At 39.8% G+C, this 20,549-nt stretch overlaps 1 protein-coding gene across 1 annotated transcript in view; it reads right to left on the bottom strand.

Annotated features, from left to right (window-relative positions):
• Window positions 1-20,549, bottom strand: part of PDGFRB (platelet derived growth factor receptor beta) — a 743,049-nt gene that overhangs the window by 550,979 nt on the left and 171,521 nt on the right. Inside the window, exon 5 of the mRNA XM_044070754.1 lies at window positions 692-866. Within this exon, the coding sequence (XP_043926689.1) occupies window positions 692-866 (175 nt within the window). The remainder of the gene's footprint in view (window positions 1-691; window positions 867-20,549) is intronic.

Raw genomic sequence — 20,549 nt, 5'->3', positions numbered from 1 at the left:
TTAGTGCTCTTCTTTGGCCTATCAGTTTTCGTGATTTTTGGGGACTACTACTTCCTTCTACAACACAGGGCCATCCTCCTCTTGGGCCTGGCTCCATTGTAGGGATGTTTCTGTATTTGGAAGATTCTACACTGTCATTTATTTCCAGTCCTGATACCAGTGTGCCTACCAGGACTGGTAGCTTCCTCTGCTGTGTCTGGAGCTTCCTGTGTGTGGTGTAATTGCTGGATCAGAAGGCTTATTAAAACAAAAAAAGTAGAAAACATATTGGTTCAGAAATTAGAGAGAGAGAGAGAGAGAGAGAAAGAGAAAGTAAGTTGAAAACAGTAAGCAAACAAATAATTGGGAGAAGACTGAAAGTCAGTTAAGCATAATTTAACTGCTTATTTTTTTTTTTTTGTTAGAATGTGCAATGCATGTCAATTTCATAGTCAGAATGTGACATGCATGAACCATTTACAATATAAAGATGGAAAGTAACTCCTGAAAGGAAGGAAGGAATAATTATATATCATTCAACAGTTTCACTGGTAGAGTTTGTATTCAAGTCTTCACCATTAAAAGTTTACCAAATAATGGATTTCTTTAATCTCCAAAAATAACTAACACTAGCATAAAATTTGTAATCTCACAGCTGGTGAACAAACACTTTAAAGTCAGATGGAATGAAGCCCACTGAAGACTGACTCACCTAAAACAGTCACTTCCACTTGGATTTCTTCAGACTTTCCAGTAACGCTTTCTGATACCTGACATATATAGCTTCCAGAATCTTCTCTGGCTGCATTCTGGATGGTAAGAATTGATCGAACATCATAATCCTCTCCACCTTTAACATCTGTGACTAGATATTCTGGAAATCCTGCCTAAGGACAGAGTTAGAAAGCATTCTCAGCATCTCTGAAGTATTAAGGCTAATATTTTCCACTAATGCTACTTAAAAGAAGTATCCATAAATGTTTTGGCTACCTGCAAACATTACAGAATATAGCACAGGAAAAATTAACCATTACATAGTAGCCTGCTAAGTACTTACCACAAGGAGGATTCAGCTATAGTAGTTCCTGCAAGATATCAAAGACACATGGGAGACTTTGAAATTACATGTGCAATAAAGCTGGCACATTATATTAAGGGGACTCATCCCTTTTTAAGTTTTTTCCTGCTTCCTGCATATTACTTTGACAGAAGAGGAGTAAGTTACAGTTTTTAACATAAAAACTACTAATGATACAGAGACAGTATGTGTTTGTATGTACATTTTTCCACACACATACAGCAAAAACTAAAAAGAAAAATCTAGCCAGCTAAAACTCGTGAGGTTTGGCTTTACTGGCCTGAATTTGTCCATAACAGACTTAAAAAGGAAAAAACAAAATCATGGACATTCATATCTGCCATATAGCTAAACACCTGATGTCCTTAAGGGGTCATTCGCATACATCATGTTACCTCTAATGCAAGAGGTTTCAAGGAATCACACAGTGGAAAGTCTAGTTTAGCTTGATTTTTCTTTTAGTTTTTGCTGATGTGTAACACATACATACACAAAGAGAGAAAGACGGAGAGAGAGAGAGAGAGAGAGGGGGGAAATCCTCTCAATGTCACGCAATGTTATATTCTTTCCTTCTCTCTTTTTACAATAGGAAAAATCTGCCTTCTCTCCTGGTGTGTGTATATGCAGAGAGAGAGAGAGAGGCAGGCAGAGATACACATACATGTATAAACATATATTTATACACAAATACACATCTATATCATTATGTATTTATTATGCTTAACTGATTTTCAGTCTTTTCTCAGTTACTGTGCTTTTGTAATTTTTCAGATGTAAAACAGCTTAAAACAACGGTTGGCTTTGTGAGTTTTATCTAGACTTGGTAGTAAATAAACCCAGTGGTAGTGAGCAATTTCTGGGAAAATAAGCATTATTGCCTAGAGCTTTACCTGCCTCCTGGTATTTTATATTACACAAACTGGCTGCTATATTTGTCTTTAAGACTCTAGAATGCTGAAGAGCTCTCCTCACGCTAAAATCAAAGCATGTGGACTCCATTTTGTATCCAGGGAAGTACTTTTACACAATTGTGCTCATCATTCAAATCAGTTTTTTTGTGATTCCTATTTTGCGTTTGCTCTGAATCTGAAGTTAACTGAAGACATTTTATAGTTTGCAGTACTTTTAAGTTGTTTCTGCACTTTGCCTAGATATTTAAATTAGTTTGGAGTGGTCTCTCTTATTTTTCTGCATTTTTAAAATCTCTTCTCTAAATACAAAGCTACAACAATACAGTAAACTCTCGGTTAACCGGCACCCATGGGGATTGGTAGATGCTGGATACCTGTAGTTTCTGGTGGCTTGAGAGTTACTATTAAAAACAGGCCTGACTAATACTGTACCCTATACTATTTGTTTGGTTTGATTTGTTCTTGGGTTGAGGAGAGAGGGAATTTATTCCTGCCTTCCTTTTTAAAACTTTAAAACTCTAAAAACGTAAGGTATGTTTCTGCAAGGGGGGGGGTGAAAGTGCAACACATAATTGTGTATTTCTTCGATTTGTTTTCTGGTTGCTTGAGTTCCAGTTAACAGAGTTTACTGTAAATTGCTTTGTGTTTTACAATTTCCACTGTTATTTTTCTCTGCTCTTAAGTTGCTTAATCAATACTACCCATCTAATTACTGTGCTTTAGTCACTTTTCAAATGTAAAACACAACAGCCAGCTATAGCCAGTTGTTTGAGTTGTATCTGCAGCTTGTAGTGATTAAACCTAGTGGCAGTGGGTGAGTTCTGCAGTTCTGGGAAGATAGCAAAAAGCTCTAGCTGCTAGTGGTTATTGCCAGCCTCCTGATCCATCCATCAACAACCCTTCTTCCTATTTTTGAACATGGGGTCAGGGTGTCACTTCAACAGTAGCAATCATCTAGAGCCAAGGCTCACACTGCTGGGTAGCTAGCCATGCAGTAGCTGTTTTTCCATACCACACACTCACACGCACCCTCACACCTATGGCCATTTAGAGTGTCTAATTCAACCTACTGCATATGTTTTTGGAATGTGGGAGAAAACATGGTGGACCTGGAGGAAACTCATGCAAACACAGGGAGGATAAGGAGACTCCGGCAAAGAAGGTAACCCAGCTGAGAATTGAACTGGAGACCCACTTGCTGTGAGGCAACAATGCTATCCTCTGTGCCAGCCACCTGATATTTTACAACAAATGAGCAGTTAGCCATTTTTGTCTTTAAGACTCATTGAAGATGAAGAGTTACTCCCTACTGTTTATACATTAATTGCATTTTTTCCTTGTTTCCTTATAAAAGCTAAAGTTTCTGAAAGTCTAACTTACCTGGGCCACTGACCTGTAGGTCTGAGTCATAGGACTAAGTGACTCTGATTTGTTACAGGTTCTGAAGTCAAACAGCTCCACTATTGGTATTATTTGATTAGCTGTCTCTCTAGCTCATCTGCTACAATATGCACAGAGCTGCCCCCACTCAGGGTCTTTTATTTAAGATGCATAGATTCATAGAATAGTACTAGGTTAACTGCCCTTGTGGGCCATTTTAAGCCTAGCCAGTTACCCCATATAAGAATCAAACCTAGACCTTGTGTCTGTAAGATTATGCTCAACAAGATACTAAGGTTGAAAGTAATTATGCTACAAATATGTAACATACATAATGCTTGCTTAAATGCAGAAACAGAGTTTAGTGATATGTGATTAGCATCCATGCTAAATGACTGTGGCTTAAAAAAATAAGGAACTTACTTATGAGTGTATTACAGACACATCAAGAAAGCTGACCTCTTACAGACATGACAAGAATGTAATTTGCTTTCTTTAAAGAACTGACAACAGGACATGTTTTTCAAAGAAAGTTTAAAAATATGCTTTTCTAATCCACAAGGCGTTTCCTTGAAGACAGTTTACTTATCAGCATTTGCACAAGAACAGATCTGTCAGCATTTGCGTCATCAAGACAGTATCTTTCTAAAACCAAGAGGGTGTGTGTTTAACTAAAAATATATATAAAGTCTGTATTAAATCCAGTTATGTTTGGGGTATGCTTGGAACACATTTTGTCCTGCGGTAAATGTTATATCTCTCACATCATCTGTACTATATGAGAAGTAAAGCAGAACATTTTCTGAAAAAAAAAAAAAAGTGTCTTAAGAAGACTTCAAATCCATCACAGTAAGCATCAGAGTAACAGCACAGTGCTGCAGCACCATAAAATTAATTTTTCAATGGCAAGCTAGCCTGCATTTGAACCTAATACCTGCATTTGAACACAGAGGGAAGAGTAAGCCCTGCAGAGGGTTACTTCAGTCAAATTGCAGTAACTAACATTTGTATGTATGTTTAAATCCTAAACAGAAGTATTCCAGTTTATGCAGCTTGCAATAGTAAAGTTTTTTAGACGTCTACATCCGGAGTGAGATGAAGTTCAAATCGCAGTGTCATAAATTCTCCAAGAAAAGGTGGACATGTAATTACACAGCAGTCCGCTGCCTGTTGTGCTTCACCAGCTTCTCAAGTGACTGAAAAATTTCCAGCCATTTCCAACAACAGCCTGATCACCTGTTTTCTTGCTAACTGGTAAGACTTTTTTCTGCGTCACATTTTTTGGTATGGATGCTATTAGACAGTTTGCATATTATTGAGACAGTTTGCATATTATTAGACAGTTTGCATATTATTAGACAGTTTGGATGTTATCAGACAGTATGGATATTTTCAGACATAATTCAAGCAAATGTAAACCAAGCTTTAATAAATTGCAATGTTGGTATACACAGCACATTAGTAAATTTAAAACCTTAGTAGGGCAGGTTGATAGTAAGGCATTATGCAAATGTATTACAATATTTGACTGGTATCTCAAAGAAAACCATGTGGGGTATGACAAATGTTTGTGTGATTCAGATGTTGAACCGTTATGTCCTGTCACCACATGTGAGTCAAATCAGTTACTGACAAGACCTCTAGTATATTTTGTTACAAAAGAATGTAATAAACTTCTAAGAGACAGACACAATGAGTTGAGGAAGTTTAGACAAGTTATACAAACATTTTTCCAAAAGTGCATAGAAGTTTCAAATTCAGCAGAACAGGTTCATGAGACATATAAGACAGACCATGATGAAACTCTTCAACAGCAGTTACAAGATGAAGAAAATAGATTAGCTGAACTAACAGAGACTGACTTCCTACATATACTGGGAAAGAGCAGGAAACTACAGCTGATATGTACAAAAGAGATATATTTTATAATAGGTTTGTGTTTTGAAAATGGTTAAGCATACATGGTAGGATGGTAAAATACAAATCATTCTCAAATGTTTAAAACTTCCATTCAATTAAAGCAAGATAGTTATCAGTACTACAGTAAAGTACAGTGTATGACTGCTATTCTCATAGCATAGTCAAAAGGTAAACAAAACAGTTCTAGTGTCATCATCATCATCATCTTCTTTCGGCTGTTCCCGTTAGGGGTCGCCACAGCAGATCACCTGTTTCCATTTCTTCCTGTCCTCTGCATCTTGCTCTGTCACACCAACCACCTGCATGTCCTCTCTCACCACATCCATAAACCTTATCTTAGGCCTTCCTCTTTTCCTGTTAACTGGTAGCTTCAACCGTAGCATCTTTTTCCCAATATACTCAGCATCCCTCCTCAGCACATGTCCAAACCAAAGTAATCGTGCCTCTCTGGCTTTGTCTCCCAACGTTCCAACCTGGACTGACCCTCTGATATACTTATTCCTAATCCTGTCCACCCTCGTCACAGCCAGTGCAAATCTTAACATCTTTAATTCTGCCACATCCAGCTCAAACTCCTGCCGTTTTGTCAGTGCCACTGTCTCCAACCCATATAACACAGCTGGTCTCACTACCCTCTTGTAGACCTTCCCTTTCAATCTTACAGGTACTCGTCTGTCACAAATCACTCCTGACACTCTTCTCCACCCACTCCATCCTGCCTGTACTCTCTTCTCCACCTCTCTTCCACACTCACCGTTACTCTAAACTACTGACCCCAAGTATTTAAACTCATCCACCTCTACTCTGTGCATCCTCACCATTCCTCTATCCTCCCTCTCATTCACACACATATATTCTATCTTAGTCCTGCTGACCTTCATTCCTCTTCTCTCTAGAGCATATCTCCATATCTCCAGGGTCTCCTCCACCCGTTCCCTACTCTCACTACATATCACAATGTCATCTGCAAACATCATAGTCCACAGGGACTCCTGTCTGATCTCGTCTGTCAACCTGTCCATCACCATTGCAAATAAGAAAGGGCTCAGAGCTGATCCTTGATGTAACACCACCTCCACCTTAAACGTATCCATCACTCCCACCGCAGACCTCACCGCTGTCACACTACCCTTGTACATATCCTATACCACTCTTACATACTTTTCTGACACTCCTGACTTCTTCATACAATACCACAACTCCTCTCTAGGCACCCTGTCATATGCTTTCTTTAAGTCTACAAAAACACAATGCAACTCCTTCTGACATTCTCTGTACTTCTCCATCAACACTCTCAGAGCAAAGATCACATCTGCAGTGCTCTTTCCCGGTATAAATATTAAATAAAAATAATAAATGAAAGCACGGATGAAGTAGGCGAACACAACTGAAGGCAAAATCTCTGAAAGTATGTGTGGAGAAAAACCAAGTCAGAACTCAAAAAGCAAAATGTAAATCCAGTAGATACTCTTTATTCCTGTAGAAACGAGTAAGCGCTTTCACCAGTTGGCTTCATCAGACTCAATGAACAAGTAACAAAGCAACAAGTTTAAATACAAGAAAAGGCGGGAATAAAATCAATAAAACAATTAAGTGAAAGATCAATTAAGTAAAATCAGTCAGCACTTCAAGTTTAAAAGCAACCAAACTCAGATTGAGTTCCTACAAGATCCACTCAAGATATACGAACTGTAGTCACAACTCTGTAACCACTTACTACTGCTCAAGTATAAAAAGAAAGCGAAGAAGACAAATCAAGATTCAGCATAAGTAGCATGTCATAAAAAACATAAGCACTCAAAAATGTATAAAATCTATGACTATATAAACATTAACCTAATATGCTAAAAACAAATTCTAGTATATACTACAAGTAATGCAAGTAATGCATCTATAAAACATTCAAAAACATTTAGAGTATGACAATAAATGCATAAATCTTTTCATAACTGATATAATAAACAAATAATGTAATAAATCATCTGCATTTTCTAAGCTTCCTCCTTCCTTCCTTCTAAACTTATTATTAAAACAGAATTGTTAAAATGTTCACATGCAACACTATTTGGTAATAAAACATCACAACTGTGCATATATGTCACTGATAAAAATAAAAAAAACCTCAGTTACATCTAGTATAGCCAGCATATAGTATACATACTGTTCAAATCAATTATACAGGAGGGTACAAATAACTACTATTAGAAGTAGACAGCAAAGGCAACAGAAAAAATGATCAAATCAGACAAAGGTCTATAGTTTAATAACCTAATAAAGCAAATGTATAATGAAAGTGTTGGGCTGACATACATTATAAAGCAAATAAACAATAGTGCAATACTACAGGGGGAGGGGTACTTTCTCAGTTTTATACTGACTGTGTGAGCGGTATTGCAAAAGGGTATAAAATAAAGCTACAGGAAGAAATATCTCATTCCTTGACAATACTCTTTTAGGGGGAGGGGAAAAACAGGTATTAGTGCATTAGAAATATTGGTAAACAAATTAAACCTGATAGGATACGATATTTTACAAGTTGCTAATAGCTATCATTCTAGTTATTATTGTATTGTTTAGTATTAAATTGTATTTACAACCTGTTAAACTGTAAAGTTATACAAGAGATGACTTAAAATTGCTTTATTAAAGCTATACAAGAGAGAGAGTAAAGATATGTAAAAAATTGAACAAGAACGGTCACTATTTTTAATACGTTTCTGGCAAGACAATGTTGGTATGCAAAAAGCATAGTTGCCTCTGGTGGCAATTCCACTAGATACTTCTAAAGAAACATAAGAATTTTCCAAAATTTTGCTTGATGTTAATGTTACTAAATTTGTAGATTGGACTATGTACAAATACAAAATAATTCAGTACAAATGAAATTAATGTCTAGCAATGAATATGTTTGAAAAAACATGTTTTAAAAAAATGGGTCTAGGATAGCTACTAGATTGAAATGCATGAATAGCAAACAGTCTGTGTAAGTACATACTGTACAAGATACATTGTAATAAGTTCAAAAGTAATTTGTCAAGTTGTAATATTATCACTGATTTTAAGTTGGAATCTTATTGGTTAACCCAGTTAAAGGACAATTAAATATTGTATTCATACAGCTAATAGACTGATATGTACATAACATTCTTTAGTATATACATCATATTTTTTTTAATCCTCAAGTATTAAATATACTGAAATAACTGAATTCAAATATTTATTATCTAAGCCCAGTTCAGTACTTTATGTTCACTTCATTGTCAACCAAGATGTTAATGGAGCAGTTCAGAGACATGACCACAATGTTATGGTTAAAATGACATTGAAACTGTATATTTTCAGCAGTGTATAATTGCTTGGAGTAGCACATAGTTTTTGTCTCTTATAGATATTAGTCTATCTCTAATCTTTTGATATAAAATAATCAATAAAAGTAAAGAGTTAATTCAACAGGTGCAAAGAGTTAATAAAAGAGTACTAAGTCATAAATTAAATTCTGTGATTGCAAAAGAATAAATTAATCAAGTTAAAAAATAAAACTAAAGCAGACACAGCTCACAACTGATGAAATATTTTCCCAGAATGGTCTGTAAAAGAAAAAGTTGTTAAATACATTCAGTTTTGGTAGTAATACTTGATATCATTGTATTAACTATGTAAAACTGCATTTTGACAAAAGAAGACTAAAGATTTTGTTTTTTAATGTGTTTTCTATAAAAAATAAAAAGAGGGAATTGTAAGTTTATGCTCAACAAGATACTAAGGTTGAAAGTAATTATGCTACAAATATGTAACATAAATAATGCAGAAAACAGAGTTTAGTGATATGTGATTAGCATCCATGTTAAATGACTGTGGCTTAAAAAAAGAAGGAACTTACTTAGGAGTGTATTACAGATACAGACACATCAAGAAAGCGGACCTCTTACAGACATGACAAGAATGTAATTTGCTTTCTTTAAAAAACTGACAACAGGACATGTTTTTCTAAGAAAGTTTAAAAATATGCTTTTCTGATCCACAAGGCGTTTCCTTGAAGACAGTTTACTTATCATCATTTGCACAAGAACAGATGTGTCAGCATTTGCGTCATCAATGCAGTATCTTTCTAAAACCAAGAGGGTGTGTGTTTAACTAAAAATATATATAAAGTCTGTATTAAATCCAGTTATGTAAGGGGTATGGTAGGGACACATTTTGTCCTGAGGTAAATGTTATATCTCTCACATCATCTGTACTATATGAGAAGTAAAGTAGAACATTTTCTGAAGCTGTAACAGAAGTATGTGTGGTTTATTATAAAAGTTATTGGCTATTGCTCTTAAAGACAGGTGCTGCAAAGTCTCATCAGTGTATATTCTGCAAGTTTCTGTATGCAGCAGACTGTGAATGCAACTATAACCAGACTTTGATTTCAGCAGAATCCAGCCAGCAAGACTGAGTGTCTTAAGAAGACTTCAAATCCATCACAGTAAGCATCAGAGTAGCAGCACAGTGCTGTAGCACCATAAAATTATGTACGGAAAACAGCTTAACCATTATACCAACCTCTCTCCCTCCACTTTGAGAAGAGTGGAAAGCCCTGAACTGTGAAAAAAAAATGCTTTTCTTCAAAAACAGAAAAAAAAGTCCAAGTACGGTTTCTTTACTCTAAAAAAATAAACAAAACAACCTTACAAATGAAAAAGGACTTCAAGGTGGTGGTGCTCCTGTTAACATGTTACCTTAAACTTTGCAAGGTCATAGGAGTACAGACCTCACAATTTTCAAATGTGGGGTTTTTACTATCTGAACATCAAGGGACAGAAGCAGTGACATTCTGTGGAAGGAAATGGCAAGGTGCTAGTGATAAATAGTAATTCTGCAATAATACTTGGAGATTGATCAACCAAAATATGCTGGGCAATAATTATTGTGTGTGTACAGTTGAGATGAAAGGAATGGAGTAGTTAAAGAAGTGTTGTTATTGTACAATGATGATGGCAGTGCTCAACCAGATATTTTTGGCAACATTAATCCGGCTTTGTGTTGTGTGTGGAGCAACTTGGACTGAAACACCTTAAAGTGTGGCGGGTTGCTTATGTAGACAGTGGAAGCATACCTCTCAACCACTTGGCATGAAATCTGTCAAAGACAAAAATAATGTGTGGGGGGTGAGACAAAGGCCCAAAATAGGGAGATGTTTTAAATATTACTCTTAGAAACCTGGAATGTTGCTAAAATAACAAGAGTTGTGTTGGCATATGTTTTCTGAAAAGTATGAAGTCTGAAATTCAAATGTATGTCATTATTTGGTGACATCAATCCTCAGTGATTTGCCAAAAAAAAAAAAAATAACTTTTATTAGGAACAGACTAAAAATATGAAGGAAAATGCTGACAGTTGAAAGATATGCATGGAGGTAAAATAATATTACAAAACCATCAGATGTGGGGGGCCATAACTGTTTGGTGGGGGGTCAATGCCTGGCTAAGCAGGACTAGTGTGCATTTGTGAGAAGTTAGGTTACTTAACTGGACATCTGATATGCACAGACAGATTGCTATGGCTGTTATCTGTGGAGGAAATGAGTAGCCGTCTGTTTCTGTTTGCTTTTTTTTTTTTGATTTTGCAGGATGTGTGTGAAGCAACATACAATATTTTAATGTGTAGCAACTGTTTGTTTGGATCAAATGTGAAACATTACACAGTCATCTTCTTTTACCATGATCAGACATCTGAATTGTACATAGAAGTGGTTATAACTGCTTGGTGGGAGTTGTATGGATGACAGTTACTGACCCTGTTGTCACTTGCTCAGTTTGTCATCGAAAAAAAAAAAAATGATAAGGGATAAATGCATCACAGAATACCCAGACCTTCAGAACTTGGGGCTGGTAGCCTGCATACCAGGGCTGTAAAAGTGGATTTTGACATGAGCTTTGTAATCACCTCTGCTGTGAACTGCAACTAGTCTAAAATCAGCCCTGCTCCTAGATGTACACAAAAGGTCTCTGTAGTTGTTTGGGGGGGATGCAGAACAATTTCATGTGTTTAACATACCTCCCAAACCTCAGAGGTCACTATAGCTTGTGTTTAGCTGGGGACAGTGTGACCATTACTTCCTTAACATTCCTCACAAATTTCAGATTGGTACACAAAGGATAGCTTGTACAGTAGCATTGCACTGTCTGTAAAAGTAATAAGTTGGAAATACTACTGCAATAATTTTTTCCTGATATATATATATATATATATATATATATATGTGGCCATTTTTTGGGGAAGAGTAAATAAGCATGCTATTTATATACATCTGACAGTAAATATGTTGTGTTCTATATGTTTTTGCAGTTTTGCCCGGTCTGAAATCAAAAGGGTACACAGAAGATGGCTGTCTTTTGGAAGAAGACGATTAGGAGGCATTAATATGACAGCAGAAGCTTCAAGTATTACTGTGGGGATTTAGGTTTTAATTTTATCCAATTTAACACGATAGAAGGATACACAGAGAGGGACTACTTTTTTTGAGGTACATGTATCCTCAAAGCATTTGTCTTCAGTTTATTGCGACACAGTCTTTGGTCAACTTTAAGCATTAAAATTTAGATACAACTTATTTCTCCTTTGAAAGAAAAAAATAGGATTGAATTCCTTTTCCATATGCATGTTTTTTTTTTTGTTTTTTTTTGTTCAGGTCAACTCTGTATTGAAAGGTTAGAAAAAAAGCTCTAAAATGCATCTATAACACCGTGGCTTCTGAGTGCTTAGCAGCCCCCAGATTAATTTAGCTAATACAGTGTAGTCTTTGTCAGTAAGGATGTGTTGAAAGCATACAGCAATAAGCAAAGTTGAAGAGTAAGACAATTTCTTTCTTTGATCATGTTTTTTGTTTAGGCAATCACTGGATGGCAACATTGTTTAAAAAAAGCTTTAAAATGCACTTCAGACCATCTAGACACCCCATGGTTTCCCCTGCTGTAACAATATCCCTCCACAGTTATCAGAGTGCAGTGCTGCTTACATTGTATTAAATGAATGAATAATTGCAGGAAAAAACTGAACAGTAAGATAAACTGTGACAAAAAAATAGATGAAAAAAGTAATCAGGATAGTGCGAGTAGAACAGAATTGGTTGGGGGGGGGGCATGGCGTCTGTTCACCTAGGGCACCAGTTTACCTAAGGCTGGCTCTGAATCTACTGACACATTATCCCAAATGAGCCAAAACCAAGCCATTATAGTCGCCCTTGCCTTGAGTCATTCCTAATGAAACCATGGATCAGCACTTTCCTACAATTTCTGTAGTCATCCGGCTTCAGATAGATATCTTAAGGCAGTGTAAGAATTGTCTCATGCTGTCTAATAATCATCTATTACTCAAACAGCATAACACAGTGTGTTCATAATGTACATATATATCGTTAGAACAAAAATCTCATATACATTAAACTCAAACACCATAACTGTCAGCAGTACACCACAAAACACACATCTCCAAAGTCAGCACAATACACAGAATCCATCATATGCAGAGGTTCTAAAAAATAACTTGCTTAAACCTCAAAGACCTCCAAAACACAGCACAGGCATAAAGCACACTCAGCAAGTTTATCCTACCTCCTCACACAGAGCAAGGAGTCCCAAAGTCAGGGATTCTGAGCCTGCAAGGCAGGTATTGACCCAACCAAACATTCTAGTTATAGATGACTCCACTGTAAGACATACAGCTGTACCTCTTACCAGGCTGAGCAAGAAAAGAATGATGGTTATTTGCTTCTCTGGTACTAGGATCCATCACATCATATCACATCACTCATCCTCAAGTCCTTGAATAACAAGTACCAGTATGATTCTGTCATAGTACATGCAGGTGTCAATGACCGGAGATGTACCCTGTAGGACTATATGAGGAGAAACATGATGGAGCTCCCAGACTACTTGTGACAACCAAGTATGAGTCTACGATTGAGCAGCATTCTACCCAGTCCAAGGATAATGCTACAACATCAGCAAAACATTCTTGAATTCAATAATTTAATTAGTGTTTGATATCATCCAAAGGGGTCCAACATTTGCTAGCCTGGGATTATATGATCAACATACCATGCTGCTATATCAGGAATGGCCAGCATCTGTCCCCTCTAAGTTTTCAAACATTGGCAAAGATGTTGCTCACCCTCATAGTGCCTTTTTAGGTAATGCCAACCTGATAAATCTACCAACATAACAAAGCAAGCAAAGGAAAATATGAAGGTGTTACTGAGCATTGCTAGGAGGCTAAACAAGAAAAGTACAGTTTTGTACCTACCATAAATGTAGATGTCCGATAGACATGCAACTGCAGTCATAACATGTGGGTTGTCCTGCCTCAGGCAGCCCTCGGTCGGCCGGATTCCAAAGTCTGGGTCCGACGTCGGCTGATGTCGCATTTCTCTCCGACGTCAGAGCGGCTGGAGTACATAAGCATCAGCCGACGCCATTTTCTTCAGTGTTTCTTGCCCCAGATGTCAGGTGCCCTCCAAGGAAGGCTGTAATCAAATTGGAAGACAAAAACAGGATTCCAAACAAATAAATGAGCAATAAAACAAATACACCATAACAGATATCCCCAGCTAAGAGTAACAGGGATAGGAGGCATAGAGGGGTATGGAGGGAGGGAAAATCCGACTGCAGTTGCATGTCTATCGGACATCTACATTTATGGTAGGTACAAAACTGTACTATGTCTTTCAAGAATGCAACTGCAGTCAGAACATGTGGGTAGAATACCATAGCTTAGCTGGGGGAGGAGGAATGCTCTAGGAAAGAGATGGAGTGGCAATCAAACCCTGCAGGACTGCCGAAGCAAAGCCTGCTCTGGATCTGGAGTATAGAGGGAGATTGTAGTGTTTGGAGAATGTATGCACGGAGCTCCATGTAGCAGCTTCTAAAATGTCCTTGGTAGGCACCCCTCTTAAGAATGCTGTAGAGGTGGCTGTAGCTCTGGTGGAATGTGGTCTGACATTGGCTGGAACAGTCTTTCCATGAAAGGAATAACAGAATCTGATGCAATGTCCAATCCATTTAGAAATAGTCTGTTTTGAAATTGCTTTTCCTTGGACTGCAGGGGCGTAAGCTACAAAAAGTTGGTCAGACTTCCTACTGGCCTTGGTTCTGTCCAGGTAGTATCGAAGTTGTCTGTGAATGTCCAAGGTATGCAACAGTCTTTCCCCCTTATTCTCAGGATTGGGGAAAAAAGCAGGCAGATGAATGGCTTGATTTAAAGAAACCCTAGATACCACCTTTGGCATAAAAGTAGGGTTTGTCCTTAATGAAACCCTGTATCTATGAAAAATAATAAAGGGTGGTATTGCCATTAGGGCCTGTAGCTCCGAAACCCTTCTTGCTGAGGTAATTGCCAACAGGAAAGCTGTCTTCCATGAGAGAAATTGCAAGTCAACTGAAGCTGCTGGTTCAAATGGAGGTAGAGTCAGTTTTTCTAAGACAAAATTGAGGTCCCAGGCTGGCACTGGGGCCTTTCTTGGCGGCTTAATATTCTTGATTCCCCTGAGGAATTGTCTTAGTAAGGGGTGAGAAAAAACAGGAGGATCAGTGTTGTATCTAGCTGAAATAGCAGATGCATGTATCTTTATGGAAGAATATGAGAGGCCGTTCTTTAACATATCTGCCAAATATTCCAAGAGGAGTGGGATGTTCAACAATGATGCATCATGTCTCCCTTGCTGGTATTCCAATTGTTGAATTTTTTCCACTTTGCTAAGTAAACCTTTCTGGTGGTTGGTCTTCGAGCCTCTGTTCGTATCCGCTGAACTTCCTTGGAGAGAGATAAGCTGAAGTTATTTATGGGATCTCCCAGGCTGCTAGCTGCAGTGTCTGAAGATTTGGATGCAGTGTTTCGAAATTGTGTTGAGTCAAAAGTAGAGGCCACTGGGGGAGGGCCCACCTCCTGGTGTGACATATGCTCCGTAGTAGTGGGTACCAGTGTTGTCTTGACCAATCCGGAGCTATTATGATTCCCTTGGGCTTCTCTGATTTGATCTTTAGTAATACTGAGGTCATCAGTGGCAGAGGTGGGAATGCATAGATTGCTAGGGAGTTCCAGTTGAATGAGAGGGCATCTATTTTCCAAGCTTTTGGATGGTATGTCCTTGTGCAAAATTTTGGAAGAAGATGGTTGAGGTGAGAGGCAAATAGGTCCACTTCTGGCTTGCCCCATGTCGAAGTGAGTTGTCTGAAGGCCTTCGGATGTAACCTCCACTCGTGTGGATCTGTGAAATTCCTGCTTAGGCTGTCCGCCAACACATTGTCTTTTCCTGGAACAAACTGGGATTGTAACTGGATGTTTAGGCTCAGTGATTTCTCCCAAAGCTGCATTGTCAGTCTGCAAAGGGGGTAAGAGTGGGTGCCCCCTGCTTGTTTATGTACCACATCACAGTGGTGTTGTCTGTCCGTATCATTAAATGGCCTTGCTGGAGTTGGTGTTGAAAAGCCTCGATGGCATGCATTACTGCCAGCATTTCCTTTTGGTTTATATGCAGATGTGTTTCCTTTGGAGACCATTGTCCTTGTACACACCTGCCTTCCATGTGCGCCCCCCCATCCAAGGTCTGAGGCGTCTGTAGTCATGGTCTGTGTTATCTGTGGTTTTTTGAATGACATACCTTTGTTTTCCTGGCTCACCGAGGCCCACCATAGGAATTCCTTTTGTAGGCATGGAGTGAGTGGTATGATTGTCTCCAAGTTGTTGCTGTGTTGAGACCAAATGCTTTTTAGGTACCATTGAAGCTTTCTCATGTGCAGTTTTGCTAATGGAACCAGTAGAATGCAGGATGCCATGTAACCCAGGGCCTGTAGGAATCTCCTTGCAGTCATCTGGGTGAGTTTTGCTAAACCTTTGAAGTAATGAGTTAACTTCTCTTGCTTGTCTTCTGACAGGTAAGCCATCTGAGAGGCTGTGTCTAGTTTGGCTCCTAAGAAGATTATTTGCTGGGATGGCTGCAGTCTTGACTTTTGGAAGTTGACTGTGTATCCCAGAGCTTGAAGTAATCGTATGACATAATCCAGGTTTTTTGTCACCATCAATTTGTCGTCCGCTTGTATGAGGCAGTCGTCCAGGTACGGGTAAATTTGTATACCCTGGAGCCTGCAATGAGCAATTACTGAAGCCAGGCATTTTGTAAATACTCTGGGCACAGTAGATAAGCCAAATGGCAATGCTGAGAATTGATAATGCTCTGGCCCTGCAAGAAATCTGAGGTATCTTCTGCAGCTGTGTCTGATAGGGACATGCAGGTATGCCTCCTTGAGGTCCAGAGTAATCAGCCACGACTCCTTGCCCAGCATGGGAAGGAGTTGCTGTAGAGTCAGCATTTTGAACTTTGGTACTATGAGAAAGGTGTTTAATGCGGACAAGTCCAGTATTGGTCTCCATTGAGATTCTTTTCTTGGAACAAGGAACAGTCTTGAGTAAAACCCCTGGTCTTGTTCTTGTTGTGGAACTCTTTCTATTGCTTTCATTCGAGTCAGTAGAGTGATTTGCTTGATAGCCTCTGCCCTCTGATTTTGTGGTAGGTTTGGCATGCCTTGTTTTCTTGGTAAGGTATGAAAATGAAACCTGTACCCTCAGTCTATAATGTCCAAAATCCATTTGTCCTTTGTCAGTCTGTGCCAGTTTTCTGCAAACAGAGATAATTTCCCGCCCAAGGGAGCTTCTAGTTGTTCCCTGGTAGGCGGTAGTAGAGGAAAGTCATTGAGTTTGTGTTTGTGGGGCAGGTGAAACCCCTGCATCACTTCTTTGGTTTCCTGGCTGCCATTGTCATCCCCTGTAAGGGCCTCTGTATTGGCCTCTTCCTCGGCCACGTCTGTTCTTACCCCTTTGAAACTTTTCTGGATTAGGAAAGGACCAGTTCTTTGAAGGCCAGTTCCTACTGAATCTGGGGGGTTGAACCTGGAGGAAATCTTTCACAGTCTGAACTGATTTTGCTTTTTCTTCGATGGTCTTTAACACATCCTTAGCATTTGCACCAAAAAGCTTGTTCTTTTCCAAAGGTGCATCCAGAAGTTTTGCTTTTACATGATCTGGTAGAGGTTGATCTTTTAACCAAGCATGTCTACGAATCGCTGCCCTACATGAAGCTTCCAGTGCATCATATCCACACTGCAGGAAGTGATTGCTTACTTGCTGAGTGTTATGTACAGCTTCCTGCAAAGTCTTCCTGTCTAAAGGATCAGGAGAAGCTAATGTTTTTTGTAAATCTTCTAAGAGGTAATCCTGATATTGTAGCATATGAAAAAGGCAATTCAAAGCTCTCATAGATAAGGTAGTGGATGTGTAAACCTTTTTGCCCCATCTCTCTAATGACCTAGCTTCCCTGTTGGAGGGCAAAGGATTTTTTGAGGAGGAGGCTGAAACTCCTTTAGGCCCCTGTGAAATAGTTTCCAAATCAGCAGTATGGGCCCTGAATAAATGGGAATGAGTTTCTGGGACCCTGTAATACCTGTCTGGCTTGGCTGGAGCAGGAGGAAGAGAATCAGGGGTAGCACTAGAGTCAGAATACAAATCATCCAGAACATCAAGTACAGGAGGAATAGCTAGGGGCCTGTGCTGAGGCTTCTTAAGGAAAGTCCTAAGGCGTTTCCTAGAATCAGAATATTCCTGACCTTGCCACTTGAAATGTTCCCTCATGGTGTGCAGAACTTCCCCAAAAGAAATATCCTCAGGAGGGGAGGCCGAAGGGATGGAATCTTCTGCATCCGAGTCCTCATAGGTCTGGAAGAGCTCTTCCTGGCTATCAGAGTGGACAGAGCCCTCAGAGTCTTCATCTGAAGGAGTAGGGTCAGAGGGTTCAACCCGGGGCCTTTTATCAGGAGAAGGCTGGGATGCTCTCTCAGGATGGGCCTGTGAACCTCTAATCATGGAAATTAAATCAGCAGCCATGGACATAATTTGTGTCTCCGGAGTCGGCTGAGGTAATGATTTAGAAGTAATATGTTTTGTTTTGCTGGCTGCCTTAGCCCTAGTGTAGGCCTTAATAGACATGGCCATAGGGGGCCTGGCAGCTCCACGTGCAGGAGTGACCTTGTCTGCAGCAATGGTCTCGGGCATTTCCTCGGTTTCGGTATCCGGAGGAAAATCTATAACTGGCGGAGTAATGTCTGGAATCGGAGTCGTCAGTAATGCGGTGTCTCCGGTTCGGAGCGGTGGAGAGACCGTCTCAGAGGGAACCGGAGCACTCGCGCTAGGTTTTGGCGTGGAGTCGGTGGTAGACGCGGGCCGAGTATGTCGGTCCCGGTCTTTACGCTTTTTGGAGTTTGCGATGTCGGAAGATCCGACGGCATGGTGTAAGCAAAATTATCGCCGAAAAAGTCTTCAGCGAACTCCGCCCGGCGCCTGAGAGTGCGCTTGTTGAAGCGAGCACAGGCTACACAGGCCGAGACGTCGTGGTCTGGGCCCAGGCAAGGGAGGCAGTAAGAGTGGAAATCCTTATGAGGTATTTGTTTACCACAAAAAAGACAATTGTTAACTTTTTCAGTAATTTCTGACATCGGCTGAGGCAAGAAAAGGTCCCCAACGGGGTACTTAGCTTTTTTGATGACTTCGGTATCGTAGAATACAGGAGCTGACCGACCGGCACTTGCGAACCGCTTCTGCTTCGGGCACCGCGCGGCAAGAAAGACTGAAGAAAATGGCGTCGGCTGATGCTTATGTACTCCAGCCGCTCTGACGTCGGAGAGAAATGCGACATCAGCCGACGTCGGACCCAGACTTTGGAATCCGGCCGACCGAGGGCTGCCTGAGGCAGGACAACCCACATGTTATGACTGCAGTTGCATTCTTGAAGGACATCGTAAACAAGAAACCTCCCTCCCACAAGACCTTCTCACTCTGTAGAACATAGATGTCTTTGTAGTAATAGAGACATGGCTTAAAAAGTACAGTTTTGTACCTACCATAAATGTAGATGTCCGATAGGTATGCATCTGCAGTCATAACATATGGGTTGTCCTGCCTCAGGCAGCCCTGCGGTCGGCCGGATTCCAAAGTCTGGGTCTGGCCTCGGCTGATGTCGCACATTCCCTGACGTCAGAGCGTCTGGGGTATAAAGGCATCAGCCGACGCCATTTTCCTCAGTGTTTCTTGCCCCAGATGCCAGGTGCCCTCTAGGAAGGCTAAATTTGGATAAATGTTGAAAATTCCAAACAGTAGCAAACAAAATATATATGCATATATACATACAAACAAATACACCATAATAGATTCCCCCAGCTAGCTGAAAGAGGGGTAAGCACCCTAGGAATACCACAGAGGGGAAGGAGGGTGGGTAATCCTGACTGCAGATGCATACCTATCGGACATCTACATTTATGGTAGGTACAAAACTGTACTATGTCCTTCAAGGATGCATCTGCAGTCATAACATATGGGTAGAATACCATAGCCAAACTGGGGGAGGAGGTACTAAGATAATGATGGTGTAGTTAAGATCCCCTGTAAAACTGCAGTTGCAAAACCTGCTCGGGATCTGAAATATAAAGGTAGATTGTAATGCTTGGCAAATGTATGCACGGAGCTCCAAGTAGCAGCTTCTAAAATGTCCTTGGTAGCCACCCCTCGTAGGAAGGCTGTAGTGGTGGCCGTGGCTCTTGTGGAGTGAGGCCTGATATTTTCAGGAGTTGTCTTTTCATGAAAAGAGTAGCAGAATCAAATGCAATTTCCTATCCATTTTGAAATTGTCTGTTTGGATATTGCTTTCCCTTGCACTCCGGATGCATATGCTACAAAAAGTTGGTCAGTTTTTCTGCTGGTTTTAGTTCTGTCCAGATAGTAGCGTAGTTGTCTGTGCACATCCAGGGTGTGCAATAGTTTTTTCCCCCTGTTCTGTGGGTTAGGGAAGAACGTAGGCAAATGACTAGCTTGGTTCAAGGATACCCTGGATACCACCTTTGGCATAAAAGTAGGATTGGTTTTCAGAGAGACTCTATCCTGGTGAAAAATAAGGAAAGGCTGCACTGCCATTAGTGCCTGTAACTCGGATACTCTTCTTGCTGAAGTGATTGCTAGAAGGAAAGCAGTTTTCCAAGATAAGAACTGTAAGTCTGCTGATGCTGCTGGTTCAAAAGGGGGTAGTGTTAATTTTTCCAGCACAAAGTTGAGATCCCATGTAAGCAGAGGAGGTTTCCTTGGAGGTTTTACATTTTTGATCCCTCTTAAAAATTGTCTGAGGAGAGGGTGAGAGAAGATAGGAGGATCCATGTTGTACTCTGCTGAAATTGCTGAAGCATGAATCTTAATGGAAGAAT

This window comes from Protopterus annectens, chromosome 4.part1 (assembly GCF_019279795.1).
Source record: "Protopterus annectens isolate FY-2018-M chromosome 4.part1, PAN1.0, whole genome shotgun sequence".
NCBI classification, from domain to species: domain Eukaryota; kingdom Metazoa; phylum Chordata; order Ceratodontiformes; family Protopteridae; genus Protopterus; species Protopterus annectens.
This window is presented reverse-complemented; position numbering and strand designations above follow the sequence as displayed.